The following is a 20,314-nucleotide window of genomic DNA, read 5'->3' on the forward strand; positions in this document are numbered from 1 at the left end:
ATCTGGAAGAGTCAGTGGGGAAGGAGCTTGCAAAGGCTCTCACTCCACATCATGTATCAGATCCAACTTAAGAAACACTTGGCCAGATTTTTCTTCATGGAGGTTAATTCAAAACACTGGCCTGGTTCAGCTCACAGAAGCAGCTGGCAAAGGGAACTTTTACCAAGAAAATTAGATCATGCAGACTTCTGCAACTAAGAGGCATAAATTACATCTATGACTTGCCATTAAAAAGAAAGAAACTAGAGGATTCAATCAAGCAAACTTACTTACAATATATTAATTAAAATTTTCTACGCTGCCTTTACCAAGAACTGCATTGTCCTCAAGGACATAAACAGATTTGAATCAGGCCAATTTACACCTCAAGTACCCTGCCATTCAATAAGATCATAGTTTAACTCAGTTGTTTTCAAACTGCACCCCTAATCTCACATTCCACCTAAAGCAATCCCTATGCCTGTGATTAGTAAGGGATTGCTTAAAGTGGTATGTGAGTGGAAAGAAAAACTTTGAAAACCACTGTTTTAATCATCCTTAATTGACTCATGTGCACAGTTTCATAACTCCAAAGGAAATGGGCCAATGACAATTTTTCTCAAGCAAAATATTTCAGTAACAATTGGGTCTAGAAGGGGAGAAATGTACCATCCTGGGCCCAAATTAGTCTGCAGATGGAGGGTGAAAAGGTAGACTTATTTATAAGTGGGATAATAAATTATTATCTGGCCAAAAAAAAAACACAGCCCCATATTAAAACATATATTTTCTAAATGGAACAAAATTAATCAATATGCAGGTTCTAAAGTGAGACTGTCCCCAAAAAAGACACCCCTGATTCCAAATAGATTGGTCACATTGAAGGTGGACACCAAGATCCTGAATGTCTGGTGGCGAAAGGGGGTCAGGTGTATCAAGGACTGAAATGAGCGGGGGCAACAAATGTCACTTGAGCAACTCAGAAATAAATATGACTTATCAAATAAGACATTTTTCTGATTCCTTCAGATAAGATCTTTGTTGAGGGACAAATTAGATCCATCCATGACCTTACCGATGTGCAGTGACATAGAGACCCTGATTCGAAAGGGGAACACAGGGAAGTTCATCTCGGCGATGTATTTCTTACTCCTAGCAGAGAGCCCTAAACCCGGCCTTCACAAATCAAGGCAAAGGTGGGAGTCAGACTTAGAAATAATGATTGATAGCGGTGCTAGTCAGACCCGCATCGGAGCAGCATAAGTGCGATTATTAATGCGTGGAATACGCTGGTGCAGTATAACTTTCTCCACCTGCTATATTTGATCCCGCAAAAATTGAATAAGGGTAAACCAGAAATTTCAGACCAATGCGACAGGAACCTTTGTGCATGCAATCTGGACATCTACCAAAATGAGACCCTTCTGCGTGGAACTAGGCCAAGCCCTAGATAAAAATCATAGTTTAAGAATTCCCACAGGATCCAGAGCTGTTCCTATTGGGAAATACGATGGACACAAGGCTTAAGATGAAGCTGTCCAAATTCCAAATCTAATTTTTAATGATCACATTGGCAGTGGCCAGGAAATGCATAGCGGTTACCTGGAAATCTGACTCTCACTTGGGCATATTGAAATGCAAACTGTGATCCTCTGGAGAAAATTACCTATAACTTCAGGAAAAAATATAAATTTTTCTAAAAATTTGGCAACCATATTTAAATTTCACAGTTATAGAGTGGATCTGCATATCTCACTGCCCTGGCTTCCCCATCGATCCTTCAACTGAGGGAGGGGCAGGGTGGGGTCCATTCCAACCCAATCAAGTAAAGTCAGGAAAAATATAATGGCCTGGGTGTCAGCTGTTGGGGCGTGATAAATCCCTGATGTGTTCCCTACTTTTCATGAGGATCATTTGAAAGTTAAAAACACAATGGTGGAGAAACTCAGTTTGTCAAACAGTGTACGCAACAATAAAGATCCATAACCAACGGTTCGGGCTTGAGCCCTTCATCAGCTTCCCACTCAAGTTTCTCCAGCATTATGTCTTTACTTCAACCACAGCCACTGCAGATTTTCATGTTTTACTTTTATCACTTGAAAGGATGTGATTCTGGTAGGAGATTTTATATTGGTTTCAACGCCAAGATGATTTTAAGAGTGACGAAGGACACCTTTCCTGCATTCTCCTGCTTATTTTCCTTTTGCAAAAGACATTAATGTAAAACTACGTTCACATTTGGTGACAGTTTGCAGTGTCTAATGTTCACACCTAAATTCTTTCTTTTCTTTGGCTTGGCTTCGCGGACGAAGATTTATGGAGGGGTAACGTCCACGTCAGCTGCAGGCTCGTTTGTGGCTGACAAGTCCGATGCGGGATAGGCAGACACGGTTGCAGCGGTTGCAAGGGAAAATTGGTGGTTTGGGGTTGGGTGTTGGGTTTTTCCTCCTTTGTCTTTTGTCAGTGAGGTGGGCTCTGCGGTCTTCTTCAAAGGAGGTTGCTGCCCACCGAACTGTGAGGCGCCAACATGCACGGTTTGAGGCGATATCAGCCCACTGGCGGTGGTCAATGGGGCAGGCACCAAGAGATTTCTTTAGGCAGTCCTTGTACCTCTTCTTTGGTGTACCTCTGTCTCGGTGGCCAGTGGAGAGCTCGCCATATAACACGATCTTGGGAAGGCGATGGTCCTCCATTCTGGGGACGTGACCTACCCAGTGCAGTTTGATCTTCAGCAGTGTGGATTCGATGCTGTCGGCCTCTGCCATCTCGAGTACTTCGATGTTGGAGATGAAGTCGCTCCAATGAATGTTGAGGATGGAGCGGAGACAACGCTGGTGGAAGCGTTCTAGGAGCCGTAGGTGATGCCGGTAGAGGACCCATGATTCGGAGCCGAACAGGAGTGTGGGTATGAGAACAGCTCTGTATACGCTAATCTTTGTGAGGTTTTTCGGTTGGTTGTTTTTCCAGACTCTTTTGTGTAGTCTTCCAAAGGCTATTTGCCTTGGCAAGTCTGTTGTCTATCTCGTTGTCGATCCTTGCATCTGATGAAATGGTGCAGCCGAGATAGGTAAACTGGTGGACCGTTTTGAGTGCCCGATGGAGATGTGGGGGGGCTGGTAGTCATGGTGGGGAGCTGGCTGATGGAGGACCTCAGTTTTCTTCAGGCTGACTTCCAGGCCAAACATTTTGGCAGTTTCCACAAAACAGGACGTCAAGCGCTGAAGAGCTAACCACAGAGACCTATGGCACTCGTGAAGTGTGGGTGGAAAAAAAGGTTGAGAGCCACTGCTCTAAACCCAGCAATTTAGTTCTTACTCCATTAAAATTCAGCATTCACCAAAGGAACAGAGAATACAAGTGAATGATTACTGAAAAGAAAATGAGTGGTGAGGTCCCACCTGATGGGGGAAAAGGACAGTGAGAGAGAAAAATCATCCCTGAATGTCAGACTGTCCTAGTGATTCAGTTGCTGTGTATTGAACACCCAAAATTACTAATTAGAGAGCTTTTCCAAAGTCCACACTCAGTTTAGAGGTTAAAGGGTGATACGATTGAATACGTACACTGATTAATTTGTGTTGCAACCTGCCACAGGACTGGGGGGACTGTAATATTTTATAGAAAATTAATTTATCTTCTTGGCAAGGTTGAGCTACTAAACACCAAAATCATGGGTTTATTGAAAAACATACTCAGAACTAAGAATCAATCAAACTACAAATAACATGTCTTTAAAAGAAATAGTTTTAAGTGTTTGGACATTGAAATGCACATAAAATTACAGACATCCATCGCTTAACATCCATGATATGTTCTGTGAAATAGAGCATTTTGTGATTTGGACATTGCTCGAACACCATATTATATACCTAGCAAAGCTAAATGCAGTGTACCTGAACTGAGTAAACATACAGTACTGTATTTCACCTAATGTCTCTGGCTGTGATTCCAGTCCTTGGCTCCAAATAGTGCCAGTTAAACTTTTTCCTTCCAAAGTCAGGTTGTGTATAATTTGTGCCCCAGGACTTTAATCTCCCTGCTTTCGGATGTTGATTTTCTTTTCCGCATTTAGCACCTCACAAAGCTGTCTACGTTCAGCTTCATGTTCACACATGGTCTTCACTTAATTGCAGATTTTCTTCACTCTGGCAATTCCCATCACTGTTGCTCTGGTCGTGCTTTGCCTGTCACCACCGCACAGAACCACATTGTTCAGCAGTCCTGCTTGAACACACCGACCAGCCAGTTCTCGTGGCCTGTGTTCTGCGGCTTCTGCCCATATATCTCAAAGTCTCCCCTTTCCATGTCCATGTTTAAGTGCCTTTGAACCATACAGTTGCTCCAGTTTCTGGCACTTACTCTCTGGCAACTACGTCCTGACCATGGTGACCGAATGGATGTTATGTGATGCATGACTGTAATTTATACCTTTTCTCACCAAAACTCTAAGAAAAATTTATACTTAATAGTAATTACATCAGTGGTAAAAGATTTCCAGATTGCTGAAATTTGAATTGAAGACTACAATATTGACCTGCAAGGTTAACTCAATTTCTCGCTCCACAAATAATATCACATTTGCTGTGAATTATTGTTTTAATTTCACACTGCCAATCTTTTACCACTGATGTAATTACCATTATATGTACAGTTGTTTCCCAGAGTTTTCAATCATTATTTTCAGACTGAGTTGGAAAATATTGGATTATAACAAATTATTGTTTAAGGTTCACATAATAAGAGCACATGACGACTTATTGTTAAAAACGGATTGCTGTGTCTATTCATTTAAATAAATAGATGAATACCCATGCAACACACAAAGAGAGTTATATCAACATGAAAATTTGCTGTAAGATAGTTGCTGTAAGATAGTTTGTCTTTCACCTCTTCCCCTCCCACTATCGAGCGATGCAATCTATCTTTCCAGGTGAAGCAGCGATTCACTTGCACTTCTTCCAATCTAGTACACTACATTCTGTGTTCACAATGCACTCTCCTCCATATTGGAGGAACCAAATGCAGAACCCCAGAATTCACTCCACGGGGTGACACTGAAATTCCATATGCCTGCCCCTTTAATTCTCCATCTCACTGCCACTCTGACCTATCAGCCTGTTACCTCCTGTACAATGAGGCCCACTGCAAGCTTGAGGGAGAGCATCCCATCTTTTGTCTGCCTTCTGAATTAAATGTTGATTTCTACAACTTCAAATGATTTAATTTTCTCCTGCCTGAATCAGACATCCTTCTGTGATACTTTATATAGCAAAGATAAAGCTACTTAACCAACATTTCAGGCTTGAGCCCTTCATCACATTGGGGATGTATCTTTATCTTTGCTATATAAAGTACAGTTTAACCTGCTGTGACTCTCCAGCATTTGTTGCTACTTACTCCCATTGTCACCCTGGTTTTACTCTGTCAGAGACATTCTCCCTTTCCCCAATCTCTCTGAGCTTCTTTTGCTCTCTTTCCCAGTTTTGATCAAGGATCTTCATTCTTAAATGTCTACAGTACATTGTTTCTCTAACCACAGATGCAGTTTGATCTGCTGAGTATTTCCAGCATTTTATTTTTTTATTTGAAGTTATATTTTTGCTAACACTGCGAAATTACTAGCCTTCAGTGTTAAACGTCATCTACCTTTTGATTACTTTTTTTAAGAAAGTACATGATAATTGCAGGATTGATGTGCCAGAAATGGCTGAAAATTAAATCTATCTTCTTAAGTTTAACTGATCAATTTTCTGAAATAGCTTTCGTGAAACATATTCCTCCATTCATTTTGCTAAGGATGATCTATCCTGCATTAAAATCTGTACATTGTACCTTTAAAATGAAAAATAACAGTTCACATCAACATCAATTTATTCTCTACCTTGTACAATGATGTGAGCCACGGCCTGGATGGAACCTTCTGTGTTGCTTGCATTACAGTTGTACTGCCCTTGATCTTCGAAGGTGACGTTCTGCATGAAAAGCCCACCAGAGGAAGTGATGGTGTATCTTAGATCATCAGGAATAGGGATGTTATTACCCTTGGTCCAAATAATGGTAGGTTGAGGATGCCCTGAGACACCACATTCAAGTGTGACACTTTCCCCAACCAATACCTCAGTGTTTTGAGGCTGAATCACAAAAGTCGGCTTTGCTGCAAAAAAAAATCTGAGTTAGGTTGGATATCTTGACAACACTAACATAAAATGCAAATTTATCTTGTATACAAACCATCTGGTGTGTTGTCATATTTTGGAAACAACTTCTGTATCAGATTATTCGTTATATTGATGCAATTGTGCCCAAGTTCTATGTTCTAAAGAATATAGTTAAACAATTCAATCTACCATAAGGGGTGACCAAGACCAATGCAGTCACCAGGAAGAGAAGTTTTACGGGATAGATGATGCCTTGGAGTAAGGTACATGGGAAGGAAGAAGCAATAAGAAAATGAGGAAGATGTAGGGGAAGAGAAAAGCCAAGAAGACTACAGTACAGAAGAGCAGAAATGGAGTACTTCAGCATCACTGCGAGGTTTTGAGAAATATTTATGTGGCGATCCCCTTGTTTTCCAAAAACACTGAAGCCATCTGCTTTCTCTACAATGGAGTAAGTTCTGAGATTTTATCAATTTTGGACAATTGTATTAAGTTTAATGGCCTCAGTTTTTCAAATGATAATCAGGCCAACACAATATGACAAGTAAAGCTTGACAGGCCTCGGTTTTTAAAAATCCATCTTTCTGTACAGCAGAAGGTTTATTCCAACTGTTGAAGAGGTTTTGACTTTAATTGTGTTATTTACAGTAGCTAAACGGAAAACATTTTCATCACACCAGCTACAGGCATTATTGCAAGCAGATTATTGTTGCTAGAAAAGGAAACTTTCTGAAGGGCACAAAGCGTTTTACAGTGGAATATTTGGGTCCAAATATTTATTTTAAAAATATTTTCATTGATAACATTGAAATTCTGGAACATTAGATGCCTAATAAATGATGCTTTATGAAGACTTCACACAGTTTACCAAAGTTAAATAAATCAATCTTGATAATCAAATATTATATGAAGTACAAGAGCCTAACCTTTTATCCGGAATCATCAGGACCAGTAACCTGCCGTTGTTCAGAATCTTCTGGATTTTGGAATCATTTTGATTTTGATCCCTTTAAGCAAATGCCTTGCACCTAGCCCCTGCCGACTGTTTGCCCCCCGCCCCTCTCCATCTGTCCATCACACACCCCTATTCATCCATCGGCTCTCCCACCTCCCAGGGCCAGTGCCAGACTATTCTGCGTTCTCAGCCAGGCTGAGCACAGGGGTGGAGTTTGACGTACACCGTACAGGAGGCTCTCGGCCGGTGTGCCGTTCAGGTGGAGGTCGGAGGCAACCGGGTGGCCTGGGAGCTCAGTCAAAAAGGCGGTCAGCATTGGATGCTTGGAGCCAGCAGCCAAGTGGGCCAGAAGGATATACATGAGGTGCAGAGCTGCAGGAAGAGTGGGACATTGGGGCTTTCAGGCACTCCACCAGCTCGTCGGGCTGGCCCTCAGGCACACCCCAGCAGCGCAGCGCCATCCGTTGCCCGCCCCCATCTAATTCCCGAAGCAGCAGCATGGGTGCAGTGTTGCCGAGCCCAGAGTTTATAGAGCATTGCACCTAATCGCAGGAACCAAAGCGGCTCCAGGTGCGTGGGGGATTATGGGTAAGGAGGACTGCCATTGCTTCCACATTGAGCCATCACCTGCTTCTCTCCCACTGGGAGCTTGGAGCCAAGAGTCATCCTTCCACCAAAGGTAAGAGAGGATGCCCACAGGGGGCAGGTTGGGGACTAGGAGGGGCTCCCTGTGAAAATGGGAAATTTATTATGGGAAATTAACATTAATTATGTGTAATGTCATCTACCGATAAAAGTGCTGGTGCTTGGAGGTTGCCGACTTTTGGAATTTGGGATAAAAGATTAGGCACCTGTCATTAAAGATGGAGTAATACTATTGAATAATAATTGCAAAAACTGCTAATTTACAGAGTAGATATTTTATGTCTTTAATATTAAATCCCCTTAATTTAAAATTCACTTCATTAATCATTAAGAAACCATGAGAATAAAGTCATTCACTCTGAATGGCTGGTTGAGAGCAATTTAAGATGTGAGTAAGTATTCAGAATCATCTTTTAAGTGCATTGTTTACTCATGCACCTACATTTAGAAGTTGATCTTGGTAATATATTACAAGAAGAAATAGTGTGCTTATTAAAAATTTCCATTGTAATTTTTATAAAATATCTGATAAGTTAGTTTAAAGTGTAATGAATGATTACTTCTATTCTATATTCTTTTATAGTTGAACCAAACACTAATTTTCTCACAACAGGTCAACCATATATCTACTCTGCCAATACTAGATTCTGCAGTGCAAAATCATAAAGGTAACTTCATCCAGTCTACATAGAACAAGAAGACAACAGTTAAAATGAAGACACTGCAGATGTTGGAGCAAAAGGCAAACTGCTGGAGGAATTCAGCAGGCCACGCAGCATCTGTGGAGGGAAAGAGACAGTCAATAGCCCTTTTTACAGAGACCCCGTGATACTGCCATAAAGAAGTCCCGTCATTAAGCCGGCTTTGCTTATTTACACTGAACCAAACGACAATGGCATAATGCCGCCCCAGTGTGTTATTTTACAAAGCATGCCGGCATTCCGGAAGCAAAAGAGGCATGACTTGTAACACAGCACCATCGGCATCCAGTGTGACATACAACATCCTTTCCCATCCTGGTCCTGGCCTGACAGATGGCGGTTCGGCGCTGTGGCTACCTCTGCGGCCGGCTGAAAGACAGGACCTCAATGACCACCCCTACTCCCCAATTCCATGTTTGTACCTTTTACACAGAACGGTGCGGTGCAATAAAGCCACAATATCCCCGCCTTGAAGAGGCTGTGTAAAAGGGGCTAATATTTCCAGTCGAGACCCTGGACAAGGGCTGAGAGCGTAAAGGAGATATGAAGAGGTGAGGTGGAGGGATTATGCAGCAGCTGGAAAGTGACTGGTGAATCCAGGTGAAGAGGGGAGCTGGATAGTGGAAGTCAGGAAGGAAAGAGAAGACAGAGGCTGGGTGGTTATTTGGATACAGAACACCCTATAAAATGGAATTGAAGCAGTAATCTGAAGGAAATGAGATGACCTTGTAAAGGAAGAATTTGAAAGCATTCAGAGGAAGAGAGAAATTGGTTCTGTCAATTCAACTTGAGAAGGTAACACTGTCACAGCAGATGTTCTGAGTTTCCAACTGTGAGAAAATTTACATAGTACATCCTAACCCTCCGAACACCAGACAGATAAAATAAACTGATGATTATAATAGTACTTTTTTTGCTTCCTTACATGGCGTGCCGAAATACCGGAGGATCACTTCATTAGTCTTGACCTCTCCGAGGACATTTTTAGCCATGCACTGGTAGGCTCCTTGGTCTGACTCTTTTATATCCTGAATCCTCAGAGTGCCGTCTTCTAGTAGGTTCACACGATGATCATCTTTCATATCGATTTCATTGCTGAGGAGGCACAAACATGAAGTGATAAAGCAGCGTGAAAGCTTGTTCCTCATTAGGAGGGTAAGCAGCCGGATGTTGTGGTCCACGTTTGGACCAATGACATGGGTAGGAAGGGTGAGAAGGTCTTGCAAGGAGAGTTCAGGGAGTAGGTGCTAGGTTGAAGGACAGGACCTCCAGGGTTGCAATCTCAGGATTGCTACCCATGCCATATGCCAATGAGGTTAGAAAAAAGAAGATAATACAGCTCAACAAGTGAATAAAGGCTGGTGCAGAAGGAAGAGCTTCGGGTTTATGGATCATTGCCTTCTCTTCCAGGGAAGGTGGAACCTGTTCCGATGGGATGGTTTGCATCTGAACTGGAGGGGCCTACTCAATGTTCCAGGCTTCTGTTGTTTCAAACACAATAAAACAGGTGGGCGGGGGAAATGAAAGGGGGAGGAGTGGCATTGCTCATCAGGGAAAATATCATAGCTGTGCTCAGGCAGGTCAGACCAGAGGGCTCATGTACTGAGGCTTTATGAGTGGAGCTGGAGAATGGGAAAGGTATGACCACACTCATGGGGTTGTATTGTAGACTGCCCAATAGTCAACAAGAATTCAAGGAGAAAATCTGTAGAGAGATAGCAGACAGCAGTAGGGAACATAAGGTTGTGAGAGTAGGAAATTTTAACTTTCCACATATTGAGTGGGACTCTCATACTGTAAAAGAGCTGGATGGCTTGGTGTTTGTCAAATGTGTTCAGAAAAGTTTTGTAAATCAATATACAGAAGTACCAACTAGAGAGAGTGCAATACTGGATCTCCTATTAGGGAATGAAACAGGACAAGTAACAGAAGTATGTGTAGGGGAACATTATGGGTCCAGTGATCATAATGCCATTAATTTCAAGTTAATTATGGAGAAGGATAGGTCTGACTCCTCGAGTCGAGATCCTGAATTGGAGAAAGGCTAATTTTGAGGAAATGATGAAGGGTCTAGAATGCATGGATTGGGATAAGTTGTTTTTGGGTAAGGATGTGCGAGGCAAAGTGAAGGACTTTCAAAGGTGAAATTTTGAGAGTACAGAGTTTGTAAGTTCCTGTCAAGATTAAGGCAAAGTTAGCAGGCATAAGGAACTTTGGTTTTAGAGGGATATTGGAGATCAGGTTCGGAACAAGAGAGAAGAGTACAGCAGGTATAGGCAACTTGGAGAAAATGTGGTACTTTAGGAATATAAATGATGCAAGAAAAATCTTAAGAAAGAAATCAGGAGGCTAAAAGAATACATGAGATTGCTTTGGCTGACAACGTGTAGGAAAATCCTCAGGATTTCTACAGGTATATTAAGAGCAAAAGGATAGTAACGGACAAAATTGATCCCCTCAAAGATCATAGTGGGTGGATGTGTATGAAGTCAAAAGAGATGGGGGAAGATCTTAAATGGGCTTTTTCATCAGTATTTACTCAGGTCACTGGCACAGAGTCCAGGGAAATAAGGAAAACAAGCAGTGAGGTCATGGAACCTATACAGATTAAAGATGAAGTGCTCGCTGTCTTAAAGCAAAGGTGGATAAATCCCAAGGGCCTGACAGGATATTCCCTCATATCTTGAGGGAGGCTAGTGTAGAAGTTGCAACGGCTCTGACAGAAATATTTCAAATGTCCTTAGCCACGGGTATGGGGCCAGAGGATTGGAGGTAGCTCACGTTGTGTTGATTAAAAAAAGGCTCCAAAAGTAACCCTGAAAATGATAGGCCAGGAAAGCTAATGTCAGTAGGAGGTAAATTATTGTAAGGTTTTCTTAAGAGATTAGATATAAAAGTATTTGGATTGCCAGGGGCTGATTAAGGATAGTCAACTTGTGCATGGTAGGTCATGTTTAACCAATCTTTAGAGCTTTTCAAGGTTACCAGGAAAGTTGATGGAAAGGATGTGGATACAAGGTCCCACATGGAAGGTTCAGACTCTCAGTGTAGAAATAGTAAATGAACTCAACAATGGCTGGACGGGAGAAGCCAGAAAGTAGAAGTAGATGAATGCTTCTTAATCTGGAGGCCTGTGACTAGTAGTGTGCCTCAGGGATCAGTGCTGGGACCATTGTTGTTTGTCATTTACATCAATAATGTGGTAAATTGGATCAGCAGGTTTGCAGATGACAGCAAGATTGGAAGCGTTGTGGATAGGGAAGAAGGATTTCAAAACTCGCTGAGGGATCTGGACCATCTAAAGTAATGGGCTGAAAGATGGCAGATGGAATTTAATGCAGACAAGTGTTTGGAAGGACAATCTAAGAAAGGACATACAAGGTAAAATGGTAGGACACTGAGGAGTGCTGTAGATCAGAGGGATCTGGGAATACACATACACAATTCCCTGAAAGTGGCATCAAAAGTAGATAGGGTCATAAAGGGAGCTTTTGGCATATTGGCCTTCATAAATCAAAGTATTGAATACAGCAGTTGGGATGTTATGGTCAAGATGTACAAGACACTGGTGAGGCCAGATTTGGAGTATTGTGTGCAATTTTGGTCACCTAACTGCAGGGAAGATAGAATGTGTGGGGAGAAGATTTACTAGGAGTCAAAAGATTTGATAGAGGTTTTTAAAATTAGTGAATATAGGTAGGCTTTTTCCACTGATGGTAGATGAAATAAAAACCAGAGGACATGGGTTAAGGGTGAAAGGGAAAAAGTTTTGGGGGGGGGGGGAACATAAAGGTAACTTCCTCCCCCAGAGTCATGTAAGTATGGAACAAGCTCCCAGCTGAAATGGTGAATGTGGGCTCAATTTTAACTTTTAAGAAGAATTTGGACAGTTATGGAGGGCTTTGGGCTGGGTGCAGGTCAGTGGGACTTGGTTCCATTGGGCCAGAAGGACATGGGAGATGGATGGAAAATTCAGAACCTGGAAATGACCTCCAATCCACAAATCATCAGAACACAGAACCAAATAAATGTTCTTTCATCAATGCCAAGTCGAAATCCTGGATCACACAATCAGTGTACATTCACTGATAGATTGCAGTAGTTTAAGAAGGTGGCACACCATTACCAAGAGCATTTTTAAATGGTCATAGAGTGCCGGTTTTCCCAGCAGAGCCAAGATACGGTAAATAAATAGTAAACTCGATGAGACATTTTGATGCCTCTGAAGAGACTCTCTTTTCCTTTACTTTCTCTTCTCAGTGGGGGCACTGAACTCTTGATGTACCTTTACAGGAAAACAAAAGTGAACACATTTTGTGCCTTACAGATATGACGATCAAGGAAACTGGAAAACCTTAAAATATTTGGGAAAGATAATCAAGGGGGAATGGTTTTAAAATAGTTAATTATAGCATGAATTGCAAACCCAAAGAAATCCTATTATGAATTAATAGGTGGTCAGGGTGTTCTGGTGCATTGAGAATAAAACATGACAGGCCATACATTGCTTATATTTGATTGATGTCACAGTAAAAACACAAGAATCAATTTTAGTTGCCTCACATGGCAGATGTTAAAACTTTTGAAAGGAGGCTTATTAAACTGACACTAAATCAATGGACATCACTTACCAAATACTGGCTGTGCAAAAATTGTAATACATTGGTTTGATGAACCAGGTCTGTTTCCTATTCTTAATGTTTATGGTTTACTTCAAGGAAGGCAAAAGGAGAATAATAAAATAAGTTGCACTTAAACAAAATTGCTGTAAAAGTTAAATTTTCTTTAAAGGGGAAAAACAAAAATGAAAGAAAAGACTTGCTTTTTCCAGGATATTGGCATTTATTGGATTGAGTGTAAAAAGTATAATGTAACTGCATGAATGTTTCAATAGCCTTATTAGCAAGTTGTTTTCAATGACATTCTGAAAGGGAATAGTTATAATTAACTTGAGCATTATCTGATAGCTGAGTTTGTATTTCTTCCTGTAAAAATGTTAATTGAGGAGTAATCTGCAAAGAAATGTTCCCTTTCAAGTTTAAATCATCACCAATCAAAATATATAAATTCCAAAATATAATAATTCTGAGGGGATATTACTAACTGTGTAAAAGGGGAAATGTACTTGAATAGAAATGTGAGGTGCTTTTGCCACCAGCAAGCGATGAGGAAAAAGCCCTTTACATTCACAGACAAGTTTTACCCAAAGATATCAGGTGCATTTAGCTGCTTTCTCCACAGACTCCACTCTGCAGAGTGGGAACTTTTTAAAGGGGCTGATAATTACAGAACCGCTCTTTACTGAAAAGCATGCAAAGATGATAATGGGCACAGAAGGAGTAACGACAGAGGGATGGGTTGTTCAAACAATTGGTACTAGGATTATTTTTATTATAGAAGTAGGGGTTAGTTCAGGGATTGGCAGACTTTTTAAACCATTGACCTCTTCATCCTTGATCCTTCATCGATCCCCAAACATGTAAAATAAATAAATAACAATTATAAATTTCCCTATAGCCTAGACATTTATTGACCCCTTGGATAGCCCTATTAATATAGACCACTTTGCCAATCCCTGGGTTAATAGAATAGTAAAAACACAATGCTGGAGAAACTCAGCTGGTCAAACAGTGTCCCTTATATAGCAATGATAAAAACCAACAATTCAGGTTTGAGCCCTTCATCACAGCATGAGCAAAATGTAGGTATGTGCAGGCTAAAGCCAAAATTTTGGTTATGTATCATTATATTTTCTATATAAAGTACACTATTCGACCTGCTGAATTTCTCCAATCATGGTGTCTGCAGACTTTTGTGTTTTACTTCTGGGTTTTGGAGAATACTTGATTTTTAGAAAGAAACAGTGGACTGGTTCCATCAACCTTTCCAGTCATAGGCCATTGCAAGATTGAGTTGTGTCCAGAATTGGAGTTAGAGCTTGTTACATGGGAGTTAATATTATATTGCTTCAGAGCTTAAAGCTGTGCAAAATTGTCAGAGCACAAAAGTTGTGGCAGGGCATAGTACTTTCTTATTGTCTTTATATATAATTAGTAATAAAATGATTTACTTGTTGTATCTCCCATAATATAATTTATAATATTTTATAATCACAGAAGCAGCAGTGTTATTCAGTTTCAATACACTTTCAAAAAAATTGTGTTTTAGCAAGCTTCACCCTATCTGGATGGATTCAAGGCCAAACAGGGAGTGCTAGCTAGAAGGTTACCCAAGATCACTTGTGGACAGAGAAAATGAAACAAGGATGTTCTCAAAACCTTCTCCTTGGAACAATTCCACCAACTCAAGACAACCCTGGCCCATGATTACTCAAAGAAGAGCTGGAACATTTGCAGAATTAATTGACAATCTTTATCCAGAACACACAAAGCCTAGTGTAAACATTAGAAGGAGCATGCCATTTCACAAACTACCCACCAGCTCACCACACCTGGTAATACCTTCTGCCCCATACGGACTAATCAGATCCTTCAGAATCCATACACAGGGCCCTGCATAATGTTTGCGACAAAGACAGTGTTTTCCTTTATTTGCCCGTATGCTTCACAGTTTTAAATTTGTAATCAAACAATTCACATGCGATTAAAGCGCACATGCCAGATTTTATTCAAGGTTATTTATATACATTTTGGTTTGACCAGGTAGAAACTACAGCACTTTTTGGGACACAGTGTATATTTAAGTAGTTATGTTTAGTACTTTGTTGCATATCCCTTGCATTCAATCACTCTTTGAAATCGGTGATTCATAGACATCACCACATACTGAGTATCTTTCTGATGATGGTCTGCCAGGCCTCTACTGGAGCCATCTTTAGCTCCTTCTTGTTTTGAGAGCTTGTCCCCTTAAGCCAGTGGTTCTCAATCTTTTTCTTTCCACTTACATACCACTTTAAGTAATCCCTATACCATCGGTGCTCTTTGATTAGTGAGGGATTGTTTAAGGTGGCATGTGAGTGGGAAGGGAAGGTTGAGAATCACTTCTCTAGACCCAATTGTTAATGAAATATTTTGCTTGAGAAAAATTGTCATTGGTCCATTTCCTTTGGAGTTATGAAACCGTGCAGTTGGATAATCATGTTGAGGAACTTTGGGGGACATCCGATGCGCTCTAGTATTTGCCAAAGCCCTTTCCTGCTCACGGTGTCGAAGGCTTTGGTGAGGTCAACAAAGGTGATGTAGAGTCCTTTGTTTTGTTCTCTGCACTTTTCTTGGAGCTGTCTGAGGGCAAAGACCATGTCAGTGGTTCCTCTGTTTGCGCGAAAGCCGCACTGTGATTCTGGGAGAATATTCTCGGCGACACTAGGTATTATTCTATTTAGTAGAATCCTAGCGAAGATTTTGCCTGCAATGGAGAGCCAACAAGGTCGGGTCAGATACAGAAATGAGCCATTAACAATGGCGTGAAGCAAGGCTGTGTTCTCGCACCAACCCTCTTTTCAATCTTCTTCAGCATGATGCTGAACCAAGCCATGAAAGACCCCAACAATGAAGACGCTGTTTACATCCGGTACCGCACGGATGGCAGTCTCTTCAATCTGAGGCGCCTGCAAGCTCACACCAAGACACAAGAGAAACTTGTCCGTGAACTACTCTTTGCAGACGATGCCGCTTTAGTTGCCCATTCAGAGCCAGCTCTTCAGCGCTTGACGTCCTGCTTTGCGGAAACTGCCAAAATGTTTGGCCTGGAAGTCAGCCTGAAGAAAACTGAGGTCCTCCATCAGCCAGCTCCCCACCATGACTACCAGCCCCCCCACATCTCCATCGGGCACACAAAACTCAAAACGGTCAACCAGTTTACCTATCTCGGCTGCACCATTTCATCAGATGCAAGGATCGACAATGAGATAGACAACAGACTCGCCAAGGCAAATAGCGCCTTTGGAAGACTACACAAGAGAGTCTGGAAAAACAACCAACTGAAAAACCTCACAAAGATAAGCGTATACAGAGCCGTTGTCATACCCACACTCCTGTTCGGCTCCGAATCATGGGTCCTCTACCGGCACCACCTACGGCTCCTAGAACGCTTCCACCAGCGTTGTCTCCGCTCCATCCTCAACATCCATTGGAGCGCTTACACCCCTAACGTCGAAGTACTCGAGATGGCAGAGGTCGACAGCATCGAGTCCACGCTGCTGAAGATCCAGCTGCGCTGGATGGGTCACGTCTCCAGAATGGAGGACCATCGCCTTCCCAAGATCGTGTTATATGGCGAGCTCTCCACTGGCCACCGTGACAGAGGTGCACCAAAGAAAAGGTACAAGGACTGCCTAAAGAAATCTCTTGGTGCCTGCCACATTGACCACCACCAGTGGGCTGATAACGCCTCAAACCGTGCATCTTGGCGCCTCACAGTTTGGCGGGCAGCAACCTCCTTTGAAGAAGACCGCAGAGCCCACCTCACTGACAAAAGGCAAAGGAGGAAAAACCCAACACCCAACCCCAACCAACCAATTTTCCCCTGCAACCGCTGCAATCGTGTCTGCCTGTCCCGCATCGGACTTGTCAGCCACAAACGAGCCTGCAGCTGACGTGGACTTTTTACCCCCTCCATAAATCTTCGTCCGCGAAGCCAAGCCAAAGATATATATGAAACCGTGCACATAATGAGTCAATTAGGTACAATTACAACAGTGGTTTTCAAACTTTTTCTTTCCACCCACATACCACCTTAAGTAATCCCTTACTAATCACAGAGCACCTATGGCATAGGGATTACTTTTGTGAGTGGAAAGAAAAAGGTTGGGAACCACTGCCTTCAGTTTTCTCTTCAGCACATGGAAGGCATACTCAATTGGATTTAGGTTGGGTGACTGACTTGGCCATTCAAGAATTTTCCAGTTTTAAAAAAATTGAGAAACCTCCTTTGTTGCTTTAGCAGTATGTTTGGGATTATTGTCTTACTTTAGAATGAAAAGTCAACAAACGAGTTTGGAGTCATTTACTCGAACTTGAGCAGATAAGATTTTTCTATGTACCTCAGAATTCATTTTTATCCTGCCATCAATAGTTATATCTTCAATTAAGATAAGTGTGTCAGTACCTGTGGCAACCATTCATGCCCAGGCCATAACACCCCAACCACCATGTTTCACAGATGAGGTGGTTGGCTTTGGATCTTGCGGAGTTCCTTCACACCTTCACATTTGCCCTTGCCATCTGTCTGATACAGGTTAATCTTGGTCTCATCTGTCTACAAGGCCTTTGTCCAGAATTCTGTAGGCTCTTTTAAATACTTCTTGGCAAACTGTAACCTCTGTATTTCTGTTCATGGAGTCTTCTGCAGACAGTAGTCATTAACACATCCACACCTGCCTCTTGAAGAGTGTTTTTGATCTGTTGGACAGGTGTTTGGAGATTTTTCTTCATAATGATGAGAATTCTTCTGTCAGCAGTAGAGGTCTTCCTTGGAATATCAGTCCCTTTGTGATTACAGAGTTCACCAATATGCTCTTTTTTCTTAATGATATATTCTAAACAGTTTATTTTGGCAATCCTAAGTTTTGGGCAACGTCACTTACTGTTTTATTCTTGTTTTATTCTTATTTTTCAGCCTCATAATGGCTTCTTTGACTTTCATTGGCGCAACTCTGGTCTTCATGTTGAAAATTGGCAACTACAGTCTCCAAAGGTGATCAAAAGCTGAGAAGCAAGTCTAACTCTCTTATACCTGCTCCAGTGAAGCAATTAAACATACCTGAGTAATCACGAACACCTGTGAAGCCAAATGTCCCAAACATTATGGTGCCCTGAAATGAGGGAACTATGTATAAAAAGTGTTGTGATTTCTGCATGGTCAAACCAAAATGTCTACAAATCACCTTGAATAAAATCTGGAATGTCCACTTTTTAAATCACGAGAATTGTTTGATTACAAATGTAAAATTGAGAAGCACAGAGGCAAATATTATGGAGAGAACTGTAAATGAACGTTGAAAAACATTTATAAGACTCTAATTAATGTATGCATCTCGGCTGCCTTAGAAGGCAACTATATTTCGATAAGTACTTGGGCTGTTCTGAGGCTGTATTAATGGAAATTCTTTCTTTGTAACATTTTGCATTGAAATGTATTATTATTGTTGGCTCACAAACAATCAACTATTTATCACTGGAATCTAATTTTAACAGGCAATGATATGGTTCAAAAAGGCAAGCAGTTAAATAAATTAAACCAAAGGAGTTGCTTAGCAACCATTATCTCTTGTCCCTGAAAATTTTTGCAGCACCTTATCTCCCTCAGGTTGTTCAAAGCAATTTGTATCCAATTAAAATGTAACAATTAGCTTATTGCCAAGGTAAATGTGTCTAACCAAATACAGTAAGATTTAGCAAATAATTAATCTGCTGTTCTAACTCAAACAGTAACAGACATTTGAGAAATGTATGTTTGTTTGCCTTTTTGCCATTTGTAACAATTCTACAAGGCAAGTGTCCATTAAAAGGATGAGGTCCTCATGGTATCAATTGTTTGTAGAATGTTTTCAATAATATAGCCATATACAATTATTCATTAAACTAATTCTTTTAAGAAATCAGTAGCAATGTTTAAAAGGGCATTGAGAAGCTCTTTAGTTGACTTTAACATAAACCACAACTTCCTAATGTGAATCGCCAGAACATCCTCCAAGTTAATAAGCAGCTCTGCAAACAATCAACCGACTCCAATTACCTCTGCAGACTTGAGGTGGACTTTGTATGACCACAAAGCTCTGCTTGACTAAGATTACACTTCGAAAATTAAAATCTTTTCTATTGCAAAAAAGTCTTTCCAATTTTGATAACATTATGCTTTTCCATTTCTCCCCAACACTTCAACCTTCTCAAAACTAATGCCCCAGTTTGTGTTCTCTGGTATGATGAATTCAGCTGGCTGTTTGTCACCTATGCTCCAGAACACTTGTGCAAAACCATTAAACCTCGCATCATCTTATCTTGCAGTCAATCTTTTAATACAACATTTTCAGACTCATATGATATTTTATTTATTTCAGATCGATACTGCTGCTCCCTTGATTCACAGATCACCACCTCTTCGATCTAATATAGCTTCCATTCCTCTTTCAACAACAAAATATGTACCAATCCAAACAAGGAATTTAGACTTTGAAAATTTAGTGGATTTAATGTACCTGACCAAACCTTCCAGATTACAATGAAAAGGGCATCATCTCCATAGTTCAGAAAGAAATTAGACCAATTGAAATCAAGATGAAAGGCCATTATCCATCAAATGCATGAGCCTAGAGGCAGCTTTGCCATCTTTTAACTGTGCTAGTACAATATTGATAATAATCCTAGTAATTTTTGAAAGCCACACAAAGGTTGAGATCTTCTATTGTGAGATTCAGATGACCACGTTGCTCAATTTCGATATATAATGCCATGCTTTGTCAGCTCAGCCTTTTCCATTGAGCATTACTGCAAGGAGTTACATCTGCAGTATTTGGCCTGGAAGCTGTGATCTATGCCATATGTTTTTAAGTGGACCTGTCAAAATACAAGCTGTACTCTTCCAGCTATAGAGAGGTGTGACTCTTTAACATGGCCACAACGAATGGAAGAACAAGTTCAAAGTTTATTTATCATCTGATTATAACAGTACATCCTGACGAAACAGTGCTCTCCAGTCCACAGTGCAAAAACACAAAGACCTAAAACACGTACAAACGATACATATACACAGAACCTATAAATGTCTTAAATACATACATTAAAAATAAATATAATTAATAAATAGTAGAGTCACAGGGAGTTGTTTTCACAGTTTAGCAGCCACTCAGTAGCCTCACTACCTATGGGAAAAAGCTGTTCCTCAGCCTGGTAGATCTGGCTCTAATATTTCTGTATCTC

General features: G+C 41.0%; 1 protein-coding gene and 1 long non-coding RNA gene across 11 annotated transcripts in view; one reads left to right on the forward strand and one right to left on the reverse strand.

Moving 5' to 3' along the window:
• LOC138735689 (uncharacterized) overlaps positions 1–18,400 on the forward strand; it is a 49,546-nt gene extending 31,146 nt beyond the window's left edge. Inside the window, exon 5 of one of the 2 annotated variants that reach the window (XR_011339876.1) lies at positions 18,015–18,400. This is a non-coding gene — a long non-coding RNA (uncharacterized lncRNA). Of the gene's footprint in view, positions 1–8,350; positions 9,367–18,014 lie in introns of those variants that run through there. The other variant, XR_011339873.1, reaches the window with a different exon arrangement.
• LOC138735682 (peroxidasin homolog) overlaps positions 1–20,314 on the reverse strand; it is a 179,359-nt gene that overhangs the window by 53,381 nt on the left and 105,664 nt on the right. For all 9 annotated transcript variants that reach the window (XR_011339869.1, XR_011339868.1, XR_011339867.1 and 6 more), the window contains 2 exons: positions 9,364–9,533; positions 5,861–6,133 (listed from right to left, as the gene is read on the reverse strand). Coding sequence is in view for 6 of the 9 variants with exons in the window: in XM_069883882.1 (XP_069739983.1) it covers positions 5,861–6,133; positions 9,364–9,533 (443 nt within the window). In the remaining 3 variants the exon portion in view is untranslated. The remainder of the gene's footprint in view (positions 1–5,860; positions 6,134–9,363; positions 9,534–20,314) is intronic.

The sequence above is a fragment of the Narcine bancroftii genome, chromosome 6 (assembly GCF_036971445.1).
Source record: "Narcine bancroftii isolate sNarBan1 chromosome 6, sNarBan1.hap1, whole genome shotgun sequence".
Lineage (NCBI taxonomy): Eukaryota > Metazoa > Chordata > Chondrichthyes > Torpediniformes > Narcinidae > Narcine > Narcine bancroftii.